Genomic DNA, 22,800 nt, shown 5'->3' on the forward strand with positions numbered 1-22,800 from the left:
CCAGGTTTTCAGACAAATTAGAACTAGGGTGCTTTTTTCGGCATTTCAATCGCATTACTGATTCCCATGTTGACTGATCGCATAATATAAGAGGTAGATTGTACAGCCGATTCATTTGCAGATTTTCTTACAAGACCTTGGCTGATCAGCATTCTCGACTCTGATCCTCACGTTCGTAAAGCGCGCGAGTGCCCAAGTTGACCTAGCAGATCTCGTGGGCGTTTAAAAATCCGAAATCAATCTCACGGTACTAGTTTTATTCGTTATTCGAAGTAGAACTAATTGTTCATGAGTTCTCCACACTGACGAGTAAGAAGTCTGTCACTGAAAATGAAATTTGTTTGGGCAACTAAGAAAGTTTTCTTTATATTTCATTATAACTATTGTTACAGCTAGTTAACTAGTTCCGCTACATTAGCAAATAACCTCATCAGAATTCGTAAACCACCTTAGAAATGCACTGCAGTTATTCATTTCCCAAAGCCTAGAGATATTAATAGGTTGATTCTCTACAGCACTACAAAGTGCAAGGATTACTAATAATCTATAGTGATTCATATATGTATCAATTGACCTATCCTTACTACTGAAGACTGGAGTAACTTGTGTAGAAATCTGTTTATAATTACCTGTACGTTTTGGTGGTGCCTGCAGTTTTCCAAGTTTTGGATCCGTACAATAGGTCTGTTCTAACATTAGTGTCGAATCTCCTGACTTTGGTCTTGGTTAACGGTTCACCTCCTAAACAGGTCTAGCCTCCTAAGCATCTCTGTGTATGATAAACCCATGAGTTCTGGAATTTCACCAATAGCTGCCCTTTGTTCTTTTTTGAAGATACCTGAGTCATCTAACACAATGCCTTACAACCTGGACTCAGTTTACAAGTTTGGGTCCCATTATGGTTGTATATACTGTGGTGAAAATATTAGTATCTGACTTGATAAATGTCTGTCCTAAAGCCTATGAAATTCTGAACCCCTTAGCTGTGACCCTACAGGAGTGGCTTATGGTCTTGACTCACTGTTGCCACAAGATCATTATGAGATCGGACTGTGAGTACCAACTCTTCTCTTATCCTGTGCCTATTTACTTTCGTATCCCCAATTTGCATGTAGATAATCTTGGCCGCGTCAACAGGCATCAGCTATTTTAAACCAGCTAACCAGAACATCTAACTCCGCATGAGGTGCACATGCATCCGCGTGTCCAGTAATTTCTAGCCAAATCATTACATCATTAGCGTAAAGTAACATCGAGGACTCAACTGTACTCGGAAGTTCATTTACACTGTAAAAAGTAAAGAACCTAGGACAGCCTTACAGTACTCCACCAATTACTGTTTTCCAGGAGGAGTACTTGGAATCTATTTTTACTTTTTGTTGATGACCTGGCACGAAATCTTCGATCCTCTTTAGCAGAAGTCCAGCGATTCCTAGATTTTCTAGCTTTAGAAGGAGTCTATTATTCAGCACCTAATCAAATGCTTTGTTAAAGTCTGTGTAGACAGTATCCACTGATTTCCCAATTATCTGAAGCCTCTCTCCATTTCTCTTGCTATAAGGTTTCTTGTGCAAGGTAATCCTTTCCTGAATCCATGTTGTTCGCTGCTTAACAAATTGTTGGTTTCCACGAATGTAATCGTGGCCTTTTTTGATTGTTTCTAAAAAGAACTTTACTACGACACTAGTGAGGCTAACAGGTCTGTAGTTTGATATTTGTCTCATTCTTGTCTTATGTCAGTCAGTCAGCGACAACGTAGGACCACGCACATTTATGCATCGGTCCAAGTTGCCATACCTCGTTAGCACAACAAGATGAACACCGGATTCATAGAAGTAATTAATTTAGTGGTGGTAGTATATAAAGAAAGGTTGTATATAAGGATATAGTACAGGAAGGAAGAGAGATATGAAGCAATTTTAATCTCATAGTTTAAGGGAAGATAAAGAGTGTATACACCTACGCCATTGTGATCGATTCTGAGCCATGTCACCTAGAGTCTCCAACCATTGGTTACGATAGTCACGCGGACCCCAACCAGATAGTCTGCATCTGCCAACATGGCTCAGGCTAGAAGTTAGTGACTTCAAACACTGATGCCATGTTTTGGTTTGGCCGCCCCTAACTCTCTTCCAACCATCCCCAATACTAGTCATCATAGCGCGTCGTGGTAATCGGTGTTCAGGCATACGTAACACATGGCCCAACCATCTCAGTCGATGAAGATTCATCACCTCATCAACTGATTTACCATAATTCCCTAATACCCTGTGTCTAACCTCACTATTACTTACCCGGTGATCCCAGCAGATGCGAGCAATATTTCTAAGACATCTGTGGTCAAATACTAGTAACCTACGAGTATCTTCTACTCTTAATGGCCATGTTTCACAGCCGTAAAGTAGAACAGAGCGAACTGATGCGCAGTATACTCGTCCCTTAATTGATAGACGGATATCTCGTCTTCGCCATAGGTGACGTAAGTTGGCAAAAGCCAAACGAGCTTTTTGAATCCGTGCTGAGATTTCGTCAGACACCAACCCATTGGGGCTGATCAGACTTGTCTTATGACTTGGTCAAAGTACGCAATGAGCAGCCAGTTTTGTGACTTTGCCTTTAGGTCTAGTCCCTCGTCTAGAAAAGGGTCCTGAGTGAAAACTGTTCCGAAATAGTTCGCCATAACCCCTGCTTTATCCTTCTCTCCGTCCGTCATTTATGATGCACTCCCGTAATTACGTTACGAATCCAATGATGCGTTCTTGATCTACAATTTATGCACAAGAACAGTCTCTTCAACTAATTAATTACAGATTGGGCCTACTGTTTTTCGTATTTTCGCTGAGCTGTCTGGACTGTGCCTAAACATTTAATTCGGACCGATCTGTAGCGTTCTTTTGTATTTTCTATACCAAGGTTAATGGCGATGTCCCAACGTCCTTTTGTCTAAGTGAACTTCGAATACTCTGGTTTATCCAGGGATGACCGTGATTTTTCTCCTTTGGGACTATCCATGATATAAATGTTTGAGTAACTTGATTTTATAACTGCCGAAAACGAGTCCATGCATCTCTTACTGATGTGTTGGAGTCAATTTTCCAGTTTCCGACCGAGGCTGGAGAGTTAATCGCCTTCATATCTTCCTTTCATATTTTAGGATGCACCCGTCCAACTGCTTGATAGACAGTAGCAGCCGTGAACTTGAATAAGATGACTGCATGATCACTCCCCCTTGTAGGCGGAAGGAACATTATTTTACTAGCGTCACCACCTTGTGTGAAGACAGTCCAAGATAAACGAGGAGTTTTTTTTAGGTCATATATGGTTAAATCTCTAATGTGTTAGAATAAAGTTAGGGCGATTGCTGTTCTTAACAATTTGCAATCAAACTATGTTTTTGATGATCCTACTTTTAGGTTTCCCCAATTTATTTGGTCAGTCTGCTTGAATTTTTCAATGTTAGGTTTCGTTCCTTAGCAGAAGCGAATTCGTTCCTCGACGTCTGCATCAGATTCTTCATGTTTATCGATAATACTGCACAAGTACACGAAGGTTTACACCTCTTGTAAAGGTTCACCACGCAGTTCTGTTTGGTTGCTAATCTCTGTGTTGTTTATCAGGATCTTGATTTTTACCTCAGACATGCTGCTGTTACATTGGCTTTCTTCATCTGTATTTGCTGCTATGCTGGAGTAAAATGGCTAAATTATATGCGAATTTCAAGTCATCCAGCTGCGTTCTAGTTCGTTGTGTTTCGTATTTTTCTCGAGATCTGGTCTTTATAATCTAGTCAAAAACCAGAAAAAAGAAAAGGTGAGAGTGAGAAGCTTTGTCTGATACTAGTCTTCATTTGAAATGCAACTGTAAGCTGCCCTCCACGCACAACTTTGCAACTCAGTCCCCTTAAGAATTTCATGTGATGGTGACAATATTCTGAGGAACTTCATAGTGTCGAGTAAGGTTCTGTGATGTAGGTTTGTTCTCTGAGCAAACCATCCAGCTCAGAGAACAAACCTACATCAAAATCACCCACCTGAGTAAGGTTCTATAGGGTTTTCTTATGCACAATGTCGAATGATTTCTCATTATCAAGGAAATTGATGCACGGCCGTGAGTTTCATTCAATTACTCAACTACTATTCTTATAGTCATTTGGTTGGTACATGATCGATCCTTACGAAAGCCAGCTTTTTAATCTCTCAGTTAGACATCTAGCAAATGTTCATTCTGTTAGGAACACTTGCAAACTTCACCTGGTGCTGACAGTAGTATAACTCCTTTGTAGTTCTTGGACTTAATACGATCTTCCTTCTTTTGTTTTCTCATAAAACATTCCTCTTTCCTGCCTGTTGGTACTTGCTCTTCCTCTTAGGTCTTCCGAGACATTATGAAACGCCTTTTCAGTAGACTTTGTCTGAATCCAGCTGGTATGCTGTCTGATACTTATGCTTTCCCACTCTTGATTTGTCTGATGGCCTCAATGATTTCTATTGTTGGTGAGGTAACATTTTTGGGGAGGTATGTGATGCATGGATGGCCAGTGCGTTCAGTGGAAGTAGTCTATTAAAGAGCTCTTTAAGGTGTCCTGTACGCCTGTGCCACTGTTGCTGAACCTCAGTGATTGTTTCCCCTTTTTTCCAGTCAGATATCTCTGGTTTACCATATTTTTCTGCTGTAGTTGCTAGGTCTTTTACGTACTTCTACCCATCAGTCCATATACCATTCTCCACTAGTTTGTTTGCTTATGTATATTCAGCCTATACCCTCACTTCCTGCCCTTGTTCGGCTGTTGTTGAAGTTAATTCTTCACTTTGAATCCAAAATATGACCCGTTGACTTTGTATTTCTTAACAGGCTAATCTTCTTGATATCACTATAAATCTACTTGAGAATATTTAGTAACCGGAACATTATTTGTTGGGGAAGCGTGTATTGCTAATAACTAATTACATTCACAAGGATAGATAAAGATTGGGATGCAGATATGGGCTGAATCAGACTGATACATTCGTATCTATAGTGTAGCAGATGTCCAAATTACAGAAGGTAGTTCATAAACACATATCAGGCTCTTCTTGGCCTCTCTTATGCGACCTGTAAAAACAGATCTTACAAATAAATTGATAAAGGGTTTACTATATAAGCTCCTTTTCAGAACACTGGCGTCTTTTAACATCTACGTTCGACAATGTAACACTAACAAGAGATTTTTATAAATTTGTAGCTCAGTCCAGTTAGTAAGCGTTAAATTGAAATGACACTTGTGTATCGGAATTTTTTTCTATGTATTGTTATTGTTTGAACACAAACATTGGTACAAGGAGGCACCAAATATATATGCCCCACATAAATCATCCGATTTGTGTGAGGGCTGGGATACTGCCCGGGTGCTCAAACCAAAGCAGGTGGTTTCCTTAGGGGGCCACACCATGAGCCTTTGACCTAAAGGTCTAATCCACAAAACAATCGAGCAACGTAAGGAGATGCATTCCCATGGTAGCCGGTGACCAACAATTGGTCCGTACGCCATTTGTTCCCCCAAGACTTGAAGCCCATGTGCATCATTGGTTTGGAATCAGGGTTTTCCAACTCCCCTAAGTGGATCCTCCATATCCACCAACCCGGTTAATGTGCCGGATATTCACTTTTCGTCCTCCTAATTTTGCAAACAACAGTAATGCCGCGAGAAGGCAGTGAGTAGGACTTCCTTGGCAGTGGTTGTATGCACGTGGCCACTTGGGAACATTTCGAGAGGGAGAGAAGACTCTTCCCACCCTCGGCCGTACCAGGGCATTCGGGGGCTTTGCATATGTAATGTACATGTGAATATTAATACTCTGAATATCGGAAATATGTACATCGTTAACGTATCAAAAAATGTCACGTTTAAATGTAAAGATAATGAAAATCTGTGGAGAGAACTATGAACAGTAATAATAATGGTAATGATGTGAAAAGAAAATGTGCTATAAAGTTGCATGAATCGTGCAAGAGTTTGAACTAAATAAATATGATGGTCTCCACATATCTATCACGCCGATGTACTCTTCGACCACATATAGTGGTTAATGGACCCTCTTCGCTTTTGTTGGTTTTCGTCGCTGATGATTGAAACTCACATTACCGTGATGTTGTAGTTTTCAAATGATCAGTGCTTGACGGCTGATTATTAGTTTCGATGAAAGCCCGTTTGATTCGGTGAACCATTAGTACACCCGTTTTTCCATCTTTTTCTACCGCAACAGTTTTATCGTTTCTATACATTACATCGTCACTATACATTATCTCTTCTGATAAATACACGGGTATTGTCCCGATAGAAAATCATATGGTAGAGTGGTTACATGGAGAACTAAAAACCTCTCACAGCTGTGTTTGACAATATTAGTTGGGCCAGTAGACTTCCTCTAGTTATGTTGGGGTTAAGAGGAAAAATTAATCAAGATATCAGATGCTCTCCGGCAGAACTGGTTCTTTGGAACCACTTTACGTCTAACCAGAGGACTTTTGTGTTTTATTTTGATGTAGTGGTTTGTCTAGCTGTTTACATTAAGCGTATTTACAATAATTTCAAAAACGATAATTTACAGCAAAATGCCTAAAAAGAAAACTGGACAAAGAAAGAAAGCTGAAAAAGCTAAGATAAGACAAAAGTTACTCCGAAAACAAGGACTAGAAATAGATCTTATCAACCATCCTTCGAACATATTGATGGTATGTCTGTATTCTGTTCAAGGTTATCAAATTATAGGAGTGTGGCCAGTGTGGGAAGCGTCAGAAAAACCGGGCATTTTGTTATTTTTGTCAGTCTATCCAAAGACTTCCAGTGTGTTGTCATTGTGGTAAACAAAAGTGTTCTGCACGTTCTGGCGATTGTCTGGTTAAACATGGTTCTGGACATGTTACTGGACTTAGTATGGTGGTAAGTGTAGTCAGTGCTTTAGATGGTCATCCTTCGACTAGTTGGCCATAGATTCGAATGAAGCTCCACTTTCTGCCTGCATATTTCAATAATACGTCTAACCCTTCTCGACCATGTCTCAAAACTTCACACTTATACCTAAACATAGTTGCTGAGTTGCATCAAAAGTTCCATTTGGAATCCATTCTACATTTTGGACAAATAAATTACGCTTGTAACTAAAATCCCTTTTACATGTCTAACGTTAGTGTAGTGTTAAGCTTGTGGCCCTGTGCCCTATTATTATATGACGTAATGATACCGCCAATTAGAGAAAAGCGATTTACCGACCGGATCAATGGCGCGTAAACCTATACAAGCAGTCTAAAGTCCTTATCGTTCCTTCTCCCTGCCTGTTAAGTCCAGAACACCAATCTCAGCTTCCACGATATGAACCACGTATTTCAAACATACTGGGTTTATATACAAACCAGACAGACCACATCGCACCACAAAATAGAAAACAACATTTGTACAAGTTCTAGTCAAAAGTGACTGTAAATGTGGGTGACTACGATTAATAAGCTGGGCATAACTCAAGAACGGTAAGTCGTATAATAATAGTCTATGGGTCAAAATAAAGCTTATAATAAGAGGAACATGAATATATCTAGTTTGACTGCTTAACAATTATACATTAAAAAATATATGTACTGTATTGGTCTATAAATAGTTCTCAAAATTTACCATTCAGAATTCTCGTCGGGATATACTATGTAGGATATTGTGTCTTTTTCAAGCTACAACTAAATAATCAATGCAAGGTTTGTATACTATGTTCTATAATTACATATTGCAAAAGCAAACAATTGTATGGATTTAACTGCTTTTAGTAACATTTCTGTACTGAATAAATAATAAAGTCCCAGTAATTATAAAACCTGATAGAAAACTACTGAAAGTATGGATGTGCTTAAATTAATTCTCCAATTTATCACAATGGGAATATTGAAGTTATTAATTAGTTCTGTTCACTATTGTACAGTTCGGTTAGCATATTGCTACTAAATTATATGAAACTAAGAAATATGTAAAGTTTCTGACGTTGTGTTGAATGAAACATTTCAGAAATCAAAAAGTTAATATGACTTATGATACCTTCTTCATCCAAGGTGATGTACTAAACTAACGTTAAAACTACATGACATTAATGAAGGTAAAGAGAGTGACTAGTATCCTGACATTCTTGTGGAAATATTCAAGTCATTCTTGCCAAAACGTCTGAAAATGGCTGACTTGATATATCATACTGTTTTGAACATGTTTTAACTTCAGGGAATGTACTACTATATTTTAATACCTTTTTCTACATTCAGCAGCAGCGTTTAAGTAAATGATTAACACGGTGACAGTATACTTTTTCGATTTTATTTATATGTTATCTAACAGACAGGTAAAAATCTGATACAATTATCCCATACTTCAGAAATAATACAGTATGATAAGTCCGATTAGTGATAAAATTGGAGGACCACACAATCAAGCCTGAAAAAAGCGGAGCGTAACAAGTTAGAACGGGATGATTAAAGATTTGCTCAGTGGGAACTCATTGAAATGCAAGTTCGCCTAGCTAACTGTTCCAAAATAGGATAAAAAGAGCTGGATTAACTACTGTTACTGGAGTGTATTTTAGTTATGTTTTAACTTATGCAACAGTCAACTTGTACTGTCTTACGAGTCCTGAGGAATGAAATTATCTTTACCTTCACGGCTATGAATTAGAAGAAATAGATGAAAGCTATCACCTCTGGTTAGCCTCATGTAAAACATTCAGTATATGAAAGTTCTTGGGGTTTCTTTTTATCGAGTTATGTATCTGACGTTTTCTTAGATACTATTTATTATAAAATTACAGGATTTGCTTGATAACCTCTCAGATCTTCGGACATACCACACTGAACTATCCATCAATTAACATTTCATTTCCTTATCCACTTAATATTTAAGGGAGCGATTTGCGACTTTTGTGATGCTTGGATATGCCATGGAGAGAAGTGTTTATCCGTACATGCATGTGAATGTCCACTGAGAGACGCTGTTTGTGTTGAATGTGAGCGCGGGCTATCCAGTTTTGGTGGTCGAGTGTTTTCTTGCGCCTATTGTGGCCACAAGCTTTGTGAGGATGACCAATTTGAGCACCAGGTATGTTGATGTTTTATGAAATCCATATAATCCGTCTCAGGATAATATTGGTAGTGGTCAATTGTGATTGCCTATAGTACATATTGAGTTTTATTTTATTTATTTAAATACGTAAATAGCGAGGGTGGACCAAAATATATATGCGCCACAGATTAATTTAATCTGTGATAAATGTTGATTTGACATTACGCTCAACTTGGTGGTCTCCTTATAGTGCACCCTGTTTACAATGTACCTGAAAAACTAGCTGCTTTGGTGCAGTTTAGTCAATTTTTGCCCCCGAATGCCCTGGTACGGCCGAGGGTGGGAAGAGTCTTCTCTCCCTCTCGAAATGTTCCCAAGTGGCCACGTGCATACAACCACTGCCAAGGAAGTCCTACTCACTGCCTTCTCGCGGCATTACTGTTGTTTGCAAAATTAGGAGGACGAAAAGTGAATATCCGGCACATTAACCGGGTTGGTGGATATGGAGGATCCACTTAGGGGAGTTGGAAAACCCTGATTCCAAACCAATGATGCACATGGGCTTCAAGTCTTGGGGGAACAAATGGCGTACGAACCAATTGTTGGTCACCGGCTACCATGGGAATGCATCTCCTTACGTTGCTCGATTGTTTTGTGGATTAGACCTTTAGGTCAAAGGCTCATGGTGTGGCCCCCTAAGGAAACCACCTGCTTTGGTTTGAGCACCCGGGCAGTATCCCAGCCCTCACACAAATCGGATGATTTATGTGGGGCATATATATTTGGTGCCTCCTTGTACCGATGTTTGTGTTTAAATAAATAAATAACAGCACTAACACCGTAAAATACCTCATACATAAAATGCAATCAGTTCATGAAGTCATTTGCTGTTTGTACAATTCGTGAAAAGGTATTAAGTTGGCAAGGTAACTACTTTCAATTGTTGAAAAAATCTCAAGAGTTGTGTTAGAAAAACTCTCAGTAATCATTTTTCCCTACGTTCACAATATCACATTATTCTAAGTATACATTATCCTTGTTTCGGGTTAAATTGTCATTTTCATTACTTCGTTTTTCTTACTGACTTCCTGCTGCTTAATGAAGTGAAACGTAGAAACTTAAATATGTTTATCTATATCAAGACGCAAAGTGAAGACTAAATGGACATTAGAATATCATTATTAAAACTTTCGAACGAAGAACTGCATACATTGACAAAGTTCCCACACTGATTTAGTTCTAATTAACTGACAGAATTTTTTATTATATAAGATTTTATGTTTATGCCATAGCTAATCATTTTCATTTCCCATGTAATATTTCAGGCAAGCTGTCAACGTTTAGAAGGTGAGAGCTTTAAATGTGCTTCATGTAACAAAATGGGAACACAAACGTGTCTCCGTTGTAAAGTTACATATTGTGACGACCACTGCAAGAGAAAAGGTGTGAAATATGAACGTGGAAAGCATATTCCTTGTCCGAAATGCGGACATGATTTAACTGATAGTTATAATTTGAGTGTATCAGGTAAGTTGTGATAAAATATATGAAAAACTAGACTGTCATGTTCAGTGAAATCCAAAGTAATCACGAATGTGTCTATAGTAGGTAAGGCAATGTAAATATCCTAACTCAAAAAAATTGACAAAAGAAAAATAAAGCAGTTGCTCCTCCGATAGCCAATATTCATAGAGTAAACATTTCAAAATGTTACCACAAAAAACGTCCTCGAACTATGATTGGTTTACGAATCATCCTGCCATTAATTTATGTCTAATAACGTTTACTTTTGTTGAATATAATGAGTAGGTCCCATCTTGACGTGTTAAATGTAATTTTTGGCAATAGAATGACAAACTATAAGGTACTGTTAAGCAATAAATTATATCTTCTCAAACTTGATATGTTAAGACGTTTCACAGATGTAGGTACTGATTTCTATACTAAAAGCAATGTATTGGCTAGTATTGTCAAGTGTTTAAAACACAAAGCGCTTCTTGTCGATATATAAATTCGGGACTTTGATAGTAATAATAATATTATTAATATTTAGGAAATTTCTTATTCCTTTTAATGTCGATCTTTTGCTTTAGTTCGCAGCTACGAGTATGGTCGCCAGACATGTGTGGAAAACTACTCTGATGAAGACACTGAGAGCGAAAACGAAGACGAACAGTGTTCTGAAAAATCAGATGATTGTGATGATGATGATTATAATTTGTTAGATAAGTTAACCATTGAAAATTAAAAAGTATTTGTGTTAAATCAGGACTTGTTAATTAGACAGGTTAACGTGGGTTTACTTGGTCAAAGTTGTCTTCGTTACCAGGGTTAATCATTCCGTATCGAAAGGTTCCACGTAATTTCCTGGGAACAATCCAGTTTTACCATTCATAATTCCTTCCCACCAACCATCATCATTCTTCTTAATTACGTATATTATTTGGTTCTCTACAAATGTAAGCTCATCATCTTTATCGCGTACGTACTCGTACATTGTTATGACTGCAGGGAAAAAAGAGCAAATCGACAAGTATAACTTTACAAAGTTGTTAGGATTTCTTTAAGATACCATAAGTTAAAACGGTCACAAATGGACAGTTAAATTAATTTACCAATACCGTTACATCAGAAGGATAAATATAAATAAGTCTGAAGATAAAATCCTTCATACATATACGCATTGGGTTGTGTCAATTATAATGCTTTCTATTTAGGAGTCTTTTCGTGAAATCACTACTCGTCCCAAGAAACGTCTACAAAATCTGCAAGTAAAGTCGGCAATAACAGTACATATTATTTTTAACAACCACCAAATCGATATTCAAAAAGGTAGAAATTGCTTGGAAAGATTTTTCCAAATATAAAGAAAAGTGAGTAGTTGAAGCCCTTCATATAATGCTAATTTCTTATGTCCTTAAAAGAAAGTAAAGCCTGACTATTCATCCAATGTGGGCCTTTTACCCAGAAAACAGCATCTAATTCTGTTTGTTTGTCACACCATTAATACACATGTACACACAAATTTCACACACTCACTACTATACACACTGAGCTATTTTGATCAAAAATAGCATAACACTGAACTAAGTATTTTGTCTATTCCTTTATGTTATTTAAACTCGTGCTAGTTCTATTCACTTATTTATTTACTCTGAAGCAGTGAATCACACTGAGTGACGATTTCTACTCGAAATATCACAAATGTATCATTAATTTATTCCAGAGATATATGTATACATTTGAATTCCAAAATAATGGATTTGATGCATTTCACATAGATATTTAAGGTGTTACTTTCGCTTGATTGGTTTTATTTTAAGGTTTTTAATAAGAAAATATCCAATGTTAAGTGGCAAGTCAACCACTTACAGTTGAATCGTGTATAATTTTTCTCCTTATGTAGCTAGATTATAGTTAATTTACTAATTTTCCCCAATGGAAGAAAGTTATGATTTGTCGACAATTGGTAGATCATAGGTTAGAATTTACTACACCTTTTATTTACTTATTTCTGGGTCTGATCCGAAGGATTTTGTCCATGAAATAATAAGGATTGGAACTACAGATTATTATTCATTTTTGTATTGTTTGTTTGAATCTCCCCATTGATGTTTATTTAGGACTGCAATTGATTAGTATCTTATTCGTATATGTGCATCCTGTGCAGAGTGCCTCCATCTCTGTTTATAGATATATGGATTTTAGGGAAAAGAGTATTCATTCAACAGATGATAACTGTTGGTTGTATTTTATTAATATAGGTATATTAAAACGATAAACAAGACTAAATTAAGTAAATAGTGACATTTTCATACCTTTTTCTATATAGAAATCAGGTGCCCATGCGGGGTCACTAGGCTGTCTCGGTATTAATCTACTATTCTGCATAGCCAGTGGATCTCCAAAATTTACTTCTTGTCCTTTGATTTGATTAACTTGGGATTCCCGTTCATTATCATAGCGAAATGCGCCAGGAGGTGGTATCGTTAAGTGTTCATCAGGTTCACCGACTGGTTTTTCATTGAAAGTTTGGTGTTGCGACTGCGTGCTTGGAACTGCTTGACTGGCAATATTCAACTGGCCCATCTTTGTAAAAGAAATATTGCATAAAAGATGGGGAAGTAGATGAAAATGTTTTGAGAACGAGGCTTGAAAGTAATGGAGATACAACGAACAGACTGTAATGAGAATATACTTATTAGATTCCTGGACTCATATTCTGACACCAGTTAAAACTCTTCTACTGAAGTGACACTTGATCGGGAAATTATCTTAGCAGGCCCGGTGAGTAATAACAAAGAAAGACTCCAAATTAAACTGAAAATTCTACGAAATGATCGTGAGCATCAATGGGGAACGAAATTAAAAGCTATCGAAAAGATAGGAGAGATAAGTAACTATTCACTCATCAAGGAAGATGTTACAGAGCCAGCTGTTTGAAAAATAAGGAACCATGACGCACATTCAGTTCATGAGATTAGACCAATACGAAGAAACAGCTCCAATGGCTTACATTTACCCACTATCTCCAAACAATCTCAATGGTAAATTAACACAAGTCTCCAAATCCTAAAGAAGTCGTAAAGGCTATATCTAACCTGGAACAAAGAAAACAAGCATAAAGATGCGCTTCTCTTCCTCCAAATCCAAAACGTCCTCAAGACCGACCTGGATCGTCGCTTAGGTTGATCATAAGTGAAGTAGTTGAATACGTTGACCACTCCACTTATATCATAAGTCCCATCAACCCTGACAGTTTGGTGTTCAACAGAGTCTCACCACGCATTAACAAAGTTCTATTGGCTTCCTCCGATTCGCGTCATTTGCGCTGTGAACGAGATATCTATCTGCCCTCCAAATGACAAGTATACTACGAAGCGAATCGCTTTGTACTATTCTGTGGATATGAAACACGACCTATGAAAGTAGAAGACGTGCGCAGGGTGTGGGTTGTGTAACGTAAATGTCTTCAAAGTACTCCTCGTCTATCATAGACCGACAAAGCGAGTGATACAGAAGTTAGAGATACGGCACCAAGCAAAGGTGGCAAGTTGGTTGGTCAACATGGGGATCTCCATAGACTGAGATGGTTGAGATATTTATTACATATCTCTAACAACTGCCTGTTTCGACGCCCAATCTTTGTCATCGTTCTTCACTCATTCAACAGGTCTTGGGTATGAGCCACACTAAGTGTAAGGGCTAATGATATTACACAGTTGCCCAAACAGAAGTAGGTGGAGAGGGGTTTAAACCTAGGAATTAGTGGCCGAAAATCGAGGGCCTTAACATTACTAAGCCACCAATCGTAGCAGGTTAGAATCAAAATAGGAGAGACCAAACCGAGACTCATTGTGAGTCCGCGAAGTCGCCTACCACTAATCTGAGCCATGTTAGTAGGTGCAAACCACCTAATTGGGGTTCCGTACAAAAACCATGATCACTGGCTGGAAACGTTTGGTGATAGGACCCAGATGCATTTTACTTTTGATGTCCCTGTAGATCCTAAATTACAGCATTCATTCATAAATACCTTTGCATTACATCTTTTCGAACCATATTCCTTAAATTTAGCCTTTCTGACTTTAATTGCTACTAAGATTATTTTAACTTACTTATTATCCATTATGTTAATTTCATTTTGTCGTGCTGAAGCGGTGTAACAAACTAGGCTCAAGCAAATTTGTGCCAGGACTTTTAGTAACTACAACTGACTGGACATTAATAATTTATTATATATATATTGTTAGTCTACTGTCGCTATATTGTTTGTAAAGTGTACAAACTTCATTGGATACGTCTTATGTCGTTTATGACATTGTTTGAAATGTGAAGGTCGAGGACAGTAAGTACAAACCGTGTACAGTTTCCGAATAGTTAAGTCAAATATCTTATCAGGCAACAACTTACATAAAACAATCATTCATGGCCAGAAGAGTTTAGAGTGATCAGAAGCTTTAATACCAACGACCTGTTGATATAAGGATGTTTCTCTCGACACTGGAACGTATGTCGGTCCAGCTCTTGCTTAAAATTTACTAATTAATACAGTGTTTGCTGTACGATTTTTTCCGGTACTTTTTTAAAGTTATTGTCATGTTGCATGTGTGAAATATTTCTTGGTGCTTAGCACAAAACCTTTCTGTAATAACTTCCGTATAAATACAGTGTTGAAATTACCTTGTTTATGTTTTTGTCCATTTCCAATGTTGACTGTTTTTGGTAAATCACTGAATCCCGAACATTTTGTTGGTATTGTGGTAGCTGTTCGGTCAGTAGTTGCTGAGAGTGGAGAATTTCTGGGGAGTCAGTTGCTAGTACTGAAGTTATTCGGTCATTCTGTTGTTGACTTTGAAGCAGGTGTGTTTGACCGGTTACAACTACTTCATTCCTATCAGAGAGTAAATGACGGTCTTCCTTATTGTTGTATGCAGATTGCGATGTCCCACTAACGACAGCATGGGAAATTTGTGAAGCCATATACTGAGATTGGACAGTAGGCTACAGTTAAGAAAACAGATAAGATAGTAAAACAATATATTTATGGATGTGTTTTATATCACGAAATATAAGAACCGGTTGTTCAGCAATTCATTTGGCGTATATTTTTTTGCATCAGAATGAACTTAGCTATTCAGAAACTTGAGTTGAGTTGATCATCTTTCGATGAATATTAAAATATTCATGAATTCAAAAACAAAATCAAATAACAAATTGTTTTACACATTTCATTGAATTGATGATCACTATACGCCATACTTGGTCGCGTAAAAGTAATGAAAAAGGCTCTTTACCTTATTATATGTTACATGTGAAGTATGCATTGGTTGTTCATTGTTGGAGGACTGAATATAAGTTTGACCAGGTGTATAATGACTATGGTGATACTGAGGAGCATTTGAACCTGTACCAGAAGATCCACTTGATTTACGTGACCGAGCACTACTCATAGTTGTACACAAAATATCGGGGTTAACAGTACGATTATTCATACAAAAAGCTGCACTTGAAGCATAATTTGATGATATACTGCCAACAGACGAATTGATTCCACCGGGTATATGTTGCATCACTAAAGAACCACAGGCATTTAAGAATTGTTGAGGTGGCAACATACCACCACGGCAAATAACAGTTGCCCTCCCAACTGTACTAACTATAAAACAAAAAAATGATGGAAACTGAAATGATAAATACGGCTGTAAACTAAAATGACACTCCTAAAGTATCAAAGAAAGCTAGAGAACTTTAACTAGGATCCAGGAAACATCAGGGAATCTGTAATGTAAACTCAAGATTAGTAGAATACCATAGCTATTGTAATGTTACTGTGGCTATAAAAGGTCAGGTTTACTATGCATCGTTGAGAGCGATTTCGCCTTGCTTTTAGCAAGCTGAACTCTCTGAAGTCAAGTACGTTTTGTGTTCAGTCATCTTTATCCCTGAAAGACTGCTGATGATCCCTAAAAACACCACGTTAAAAATGCTGAGGTTCGGCAACGTGTATTTAGGTGAGATCATGAAAATTTAATTGATGTCACTATCTTGAAACATCAGCTTCGGCGGCTTAGACACTTGTTGAAAATATTATCCACATTAGCATCGAGGATTATTTACGGAGGCTGGAACGGGGTGTAGAAAGCAAATGTGGCCAGTTCGTGACATATATTTGTGGTGTGAAAGAAAGCTGGGTAGGTCAGTTTAGCACGATTCTCTGGTCGAGGTTCAAGAGATGATGCAATAGACTGGCTTGAGACAATATTAGACATGGCTCAGAACATAAGTCAGGGGCAATCCTACTTCAGTTTATCCACATCCTACATAAAAATGAAGAGAACTCCTCTAACTAAAAGAACCCTTCCTAGTCTTATTTTAACCAAACTGTTTCTCCCATTATATATTTATTTTTCCTCGTCCACCTATCCTGACTATAATCCCTCCTATCTTTTCACAATTTTATTTTCTTATTTGTGTCGAACATGTTTATTTGAGTGCTCATTTGTACCCATTTTGTGCTGAAAAAAATTACAATAAAAGTTCATATTTAGATGGTCAACCTTCAGAGATATACAAATAGACCTGCTAATGAAGATCAGATTATGTAGCGTTTTCCACATTTGAAGAATCAGATATGATTGAAATAAATCAGTTTTACTTATAAGATCCTGGAGTACAGAATGATAGAAACAATTGTCAACTTTATACAGATTATATGAGTGATTGACGGCTTATCAAAAGTAAAAGGTTTGTCAACTGAAATTCGTAAAGCATACACGATCTTAGTTTATTCCATGCATAAACAGGAGCGACAATAAGTTATGGTCTGATATCGTAGGACCTGTGGATGTTTGAGAGTCATCAACGTTGTTATTAGTGGTGAAACTACTTAGTACTGTCCACGTGTAATGTGAAGTTTGGGAACCTGGAACTATAGAGAAATGCACTATTGTAAGTTGCAATGCAGCACACAAGAAATTTGATATTAATATATACGATATGAACAAATGAACATAAAAATACTGTAGATTTAAAGGCTGGTATGAAGTGAATACAAATACGTTAGGGTAATTGATTTTCAAACATCTTGGGTTTTTAATCACTCATTTGTAATATTCTCTAACCTAAGCTACGCATCTCTATTAGATTTGGACTCAGCCACTGAATAACCAAGTAGGCATCATTCCTTGTTTAAAAGATGAAGTTTCTTTCACGTTACAATTACATTGAAGACACCTTACCGACCATTACGTACTTAGCTATTAGCCAAATCCATTGTTTTTGAGCTAATTATACTATAATGTTTCCAAAGTGGTAAATAGAATGCAGTCTGAATATGAAACCCACTGGTTAAGAGTTAAGCTATGATGTGATTTTTCTAATCACTAAAGATGTATGTACTCCGTTTTGAGTTACACTGAGAGCTAGCAATACTACCAACCTAGCCTAAACGATGTGGAGTGAAATCTCAATCTGTGACCAGCTTTATTAGCACATCACTAGCATTTGAACCACATATATGATCTGTTGCCAATCAATAAACATTGAAAACCTCGTCCATTGACACTCTTTTATTTATTTAAAACTAAATACCTTGCCACATTTCACATTCGGTTTCTCACAAACAAGAGATTAGCTACTTTGTGGCTGACTGACTGATCTGTTGTAGGTTCTGACGGTAAAATTATAAGTAAAATATGGAAGTCAACAATTTTCACAATTAAGGAGCAGGAAACTATTGTTACGAATTAATTACTCTAATACATACTTGATTATCTTGGAATCCACCGTTGCTCTCACCATTTATCTTCCCCTAAATGTTGAGCTTAGTGTCATTAAATACTTTCATTTGTACGTTTCTAATTATATTTCTTATATTTAGCTTTACACTGTAGTTGACATCATTTCCCTTTCTGTTATATGCCTCTTGGTTTATTGGTATTATGTAACAACTAAGACTGAGATTCGATTTAGTCAGTTACTGTAGTCTATGGTTGATTAAATGGAGAAGCTATATGTATTTTTAAAAGATTATGAGCATCGGTCGATTAGTGATTCTGTAATTTCAAGGCATGTTAGTGTAATGAAGTGTCTAGCCAATTCATACTCCGTTTATTGGAAGAGGTTTAGGGAACAAAATTTAGTTAGATACCTATCAATAAATCAATCGACTAAATATGTTTGAGAACCAGTAAAAACGATAGCATACCTTGCGGCCTCAAATTATTTGTGGGTGCTGCGTACTCTAGACAGGGTTTTGAGTTCATTGTACGGCAGGCAACCGTACTATGCTGTCGTCCAGGAAGTTGACCACTAGCTGAGGAACTACCTCGTCGTGTAAGGGTAGAAGCTTGGATGAATGACTGTCCATAATAATTAGAAACTGGATCCTAAAAAGTTCCAGTAGACAGTTTACGTAAAATAAAGAGGATTGAGGTAGAATGCGCTAACAATTTCAGGGGAACATGTTAATAGAAATGGAGTATTAATGAATTTAGTTTCAACCACGAATTAACTGTAAAAGCAAATATTTATAACCAGCATCCATAAAAGCCATTTTTGGACTCTGGAACTTAGCAAAGTAAATTTTTATTTCATTGAGTGATGAACCCAAACGTCTTACGCTTAATATACAATAGCTCGCTGGTTCTTAGTTTCCACGGAAACACCATTTCTGTCCAAATGCCTAACTAGAACAAGCATTAGTACTGTATATTTATATAATAGAAATTTGATTAACTGTACAAGATCTCCCTGAGTGTTTTAGAGAGACTACTTTGTAAATGGCTAAATTTCACGTAGGGCTTTTACGAAAATACCTTATCTTGAGTAAATCAGCAAACAAATCCCGTAGTTTTGTTGAATATTAGCTAGTCAAGATGACAAGATTTTAATGTCTTTTGACTTTGCGGTTGACATTTTAGAAGAGGTCCTGAAGACTACACGGATCACTAGATTAGACAAAGGATGTGTTAGGTTTACTGAAACTAACATTAACACCTTAATTATAATGTACTTTATTAGTAATATTAAAGATTCCTATTGTGAAAATTGGAAAAACACATGTCAGCGAACAATTGTTTTCAATTAGATCGTCATCAGGCTTTATCTAATATACATGAATATTTATACGAAAATGCTAAACCAATCAAAGCCATTTGAGCTAAAAATCACAGTGAAGTACATTAAGTCACCGCATATAATAGGTAAAAGTACAAGTTGATAGTAGGAAGTCCCTAGTACGGTCGAAAGTGGAGATTCAGCTATCCCTCTCGAAATGCTCCCAAGTGACCACGTGCATACAATTACTGCCAGGGAAGTCCTACTCACTGCCTTCTCGCGGCATTACTGTTGTTTGCAAAATTAGGAGGACGAAAAGTGAATATCCGGCACATTAACCGGGTTGGTGGATATGGAGGATCCACTTAGGGGAGTTGGAAAACCCTGATTCCATGGCTTATGGTGTGGCCCCCTAAGGAAACCACCTGCTTTGGTTTGAGCACCCGGGCAGTATCCCAGCCCTCACACAAATCGGATGATTTATGTGGGGCATATATATTTGGTGCCTCCTTGTACCGATGTTTGTGTTTAAATAAATAAATAGGAAGTCAGGTGTACTGATAGTAGTAAGAATAATAAAACACTATAACAAAAGTTTTGTCAATAGTTCAACACTGGAAATAGTAGGTCAAACGTGGATAAATAGACTTAAAATAATAGTCACGAAACCGTATATATATCTTTATTGGTAAGCAACCAGTATCTTAGGATACGGTGTTTAATTTCATAGCACCAATTTTCAAGTGCAAACAATCTTCAGAAACAGTGTGTTCAGTTCCGTATTCTTCAATGGTCTTAACCTCCTTTCCTATCTTTCATAATCTATGGCTTTTTATTTTGTTACTTCTACTCCTTTGTAATCATTTTCACAACTATTATTATTCTGCTCTTATAAGAGTAGCTGTTATAATATCTGTCACGTAGGCAATTATTTTCACCATACCACTCTCCACTAGACCGTTATTACATAACTTTCTTTCAGCATCTGACATTTATAAAAAAATTTATGGCAGGGTACCAATTTAAGATTTTTTCTAAGTGTTCAGAAATAGCCCATGCGATAATAAGCTTATCAACAGTTGTGGTGTTATCATCTTGAAATATATACAATTCGGTGGTCTGATAACTTTTCATGAGTGTCAGCCCAGCGAATTTTACATTGTACTCCATTTACTGATGCTGTAACTAGGTGGAAAGAGCGGAAGGGGTTATTTTGTGACATGGCGTTGTGATATGAAAGATGGCTTCATAGAAATAGTATCTGTCGGAAAAACAGGGACCTCTGATTGGCGCTCTTGGAATTGTGAGACTCAGTGACTTGTGATGTTATCAGATAAGTCAGGGTATACGACGTAGTACCTAACACGTGGGTCAGCCCGGGCCATCACAACACAATAACAAGGTAGGATAATAACCGCTGAAGCCTAAGGCAAATACCAATAAGTCAGCATACACGCAGTCCAGCATGAAGTCAGGTGCATGCTCCATCATATATTCTAGGTCATGATAATGATCCTTCCACAGGTTTATCTACGGAACCCTTGTTATGACTTTTACTTCCTCTAAATAGTCAAATTAGGTCATCTCAGCATCAGTCGAGAAGCAGTCATTACAACTACACAAATTCAAGGACCTCACTAGACCATTCAATCAGTATTTATTTATTTAAACACATACATATTGGTACAAAGGGGCACCAGATACATATGCGCCACATCGGTAGTAGCGACGGGTGGTGTGTAAGATTATCAAGAAAAATCCAAAAGCAACAGAAGTAGTAATGGTGTCAAAATTAGTATTAGTCGAAATCTCTGATCTACGAAAAAACCAGTGACATTTAAAATAAGTTTTGAATTTTGACGCGAAATTCATTTACCCATTTATCTAGATAGCATCTTCGTATTGTAGCTGGTGTCAGTTCCTGATGAAAACCTTAACTTCCTATCCTGAACCTGCCTTATCATACCATTTTATAACCCTTTTCGGTTTTGGTAAGTGAATCTTACCACGGTCATTTTATTACCAAAGGTCGTTCATAAACTACAATCACGCCGGGAAAATAAAAGGTATAAAAAGATTTCGGGATTCAGTAGGTGCCTTAGAAATGAAGTAAGCAGCTATCACGCTGTAGTTGTCTGCTACATCTCTTAAAAGATGCACTTTCTTCACTGGAAGTTAATCTTGCCTTAGTCTTCAGCCAGACTATCTTTTCAGGTAAATATAATATTTACATACATACAATTGTATGTATATATGCACACATTATCTATATGCTAGAAACGTTTGGCAAGCATTTAGAGTACATTTAACAAGCACGGATTACTTGTGTGGGTATTCCATGACCAACGTTATCCAAGATTGAAAAGTTGATTGGTTGTCTTATATACTTTTGTGGAGGTTCAGGAAGCACTCCTTCATGCTGATAAACAACTGGGACCCTCGACACTGTGAAAGACCCAACAGCCTTGCGCGCCACCTTTTCCAAGTAAATATTGCATACCTAGTAAATTACCATGGTAAGGGACTACTTGCCATCTTCAGCTTGGAAATTTTATCTGACAGATCAGTGGTTTGATACGACTGGTACTCAAGTGCTTCAAGAAATTGACTGGCAAAGCGGTTAACTTCATGAGCTACCGCACATATAGATTGTGCTGCTAACTCCAAACTTTCATCAAGTGTGTTGCTTTTGGGGTTAACCTATCATACGTTATCAGCAGTGAAACAACTACCAAGTATTTTTCCGAACAGAAAGCAGCAGCTTTCTCTATATTGTTGCTTGTCTCAATGAGTTTGTGTCTGGAGTCTGCTAACCTACTCTCAATCATCCTCATGGCTAAGTAAGCCTATATTAAGAAAGTTGACACAAGCATCGACGAAACCATTCGAATGTCCCTCTTATTAATGACCTTACATTACCAAGCATTCTAATGACGAAAATGTTTTAACCGGCTGATTTCTCTGTGCTCTATTCTTTTTGTTTCGATAAGGTCCAAGGTCTTTGATAATATCAATCAGAGGTAGTGTTTTCACTATAATGGACTATTTCTAGTCAATTTGATAGTTCAAATAGTTCAAACGGTTGTTGGCGGAATAGATGAAGCTTTCACTCAACAAGGCATCTGTATCTAGCAGCAGCGGATTACCAATACCTCCAGACAGAAGCCTAGGTATAT

The 22,800-nt window shown here is 37.3% G+C and overlaps 2 protein-coding genes across 2 annotated transcripts; one reads left to right on the forward strand and one right to left on the reverse strand.

Annotated features, from left to right (window-relative positions):
• Positions 1 to 206: 206 nt before the first annotated feature.
• Positions 207 to 11,326, forward strand: Smp_085750 (hypothetical protein). Its single transcript, XM_018799354.1, has 6 exons — positions 207 to 309; positions 6,588 to 6,711; positions 6,749 to 6,919; positions 8,906 to 9,100; positions 10,390 to 10,591; positions 11,158 to 11,326. The coding sequence occupies exons 2-6, from the start codon at positions 6,592 to 6,594 to the stop codon at positions 11,310 to 11,312; spliced, it is 843 nt and encodes a 280-aa protein (XP_018651151.1). The 5' UTR covers positions 207 to 309; positions 6,588 to 6,591; the 3' UTR covers positions 11,313 to 11,326.
• On the reverse strand, positions 11,259 to 22,490 carry Smp_085740 (abl-binding protein-related). Its single transcript, XM_018799355.1, has 8 exons — positions 22,357 to 22,490; positions 22,250 to 22,324; positions 21,948 to 22,124; positions 18,774 to 18,954; positions 15,862 to 16,223; positions 15,248 to 15,568; positions 12,883 to 13,153; positions 11,259 to 11,569 (listed from the first exon to the last, which is right to left on the reverse strand). Exons 1-8 carry the CDS (start codon positions 22,456 to 22,458, stop codon positions 11,400 to 11,402), a joined length of 1,659 nt encoding a protein of 552 aa, XP_018651152.1. The 5' UTR covers positions 22,459 to 22,490; the 3' UTR covers positions 11,259 to 11,399.
• Between the last annotated feature and the right edge of the window lie 310 nt (positions 22,491 to 22,800).

Source organism: Schistosoma mansoni, chromosome 3 (assembly GCF_000237925.1).
Source record: "Schistosoma mansoni strain Puerto Rico chromosome 3, complete genome".
Classification (NCBI taxonomy): domain Eukaryota; kingdom Metazoa; phylum Platyhelminthes; class Trematoda; order Strigeidida; family Schistosomatidae; genus Schistosoma; species Schistosoma mansoni.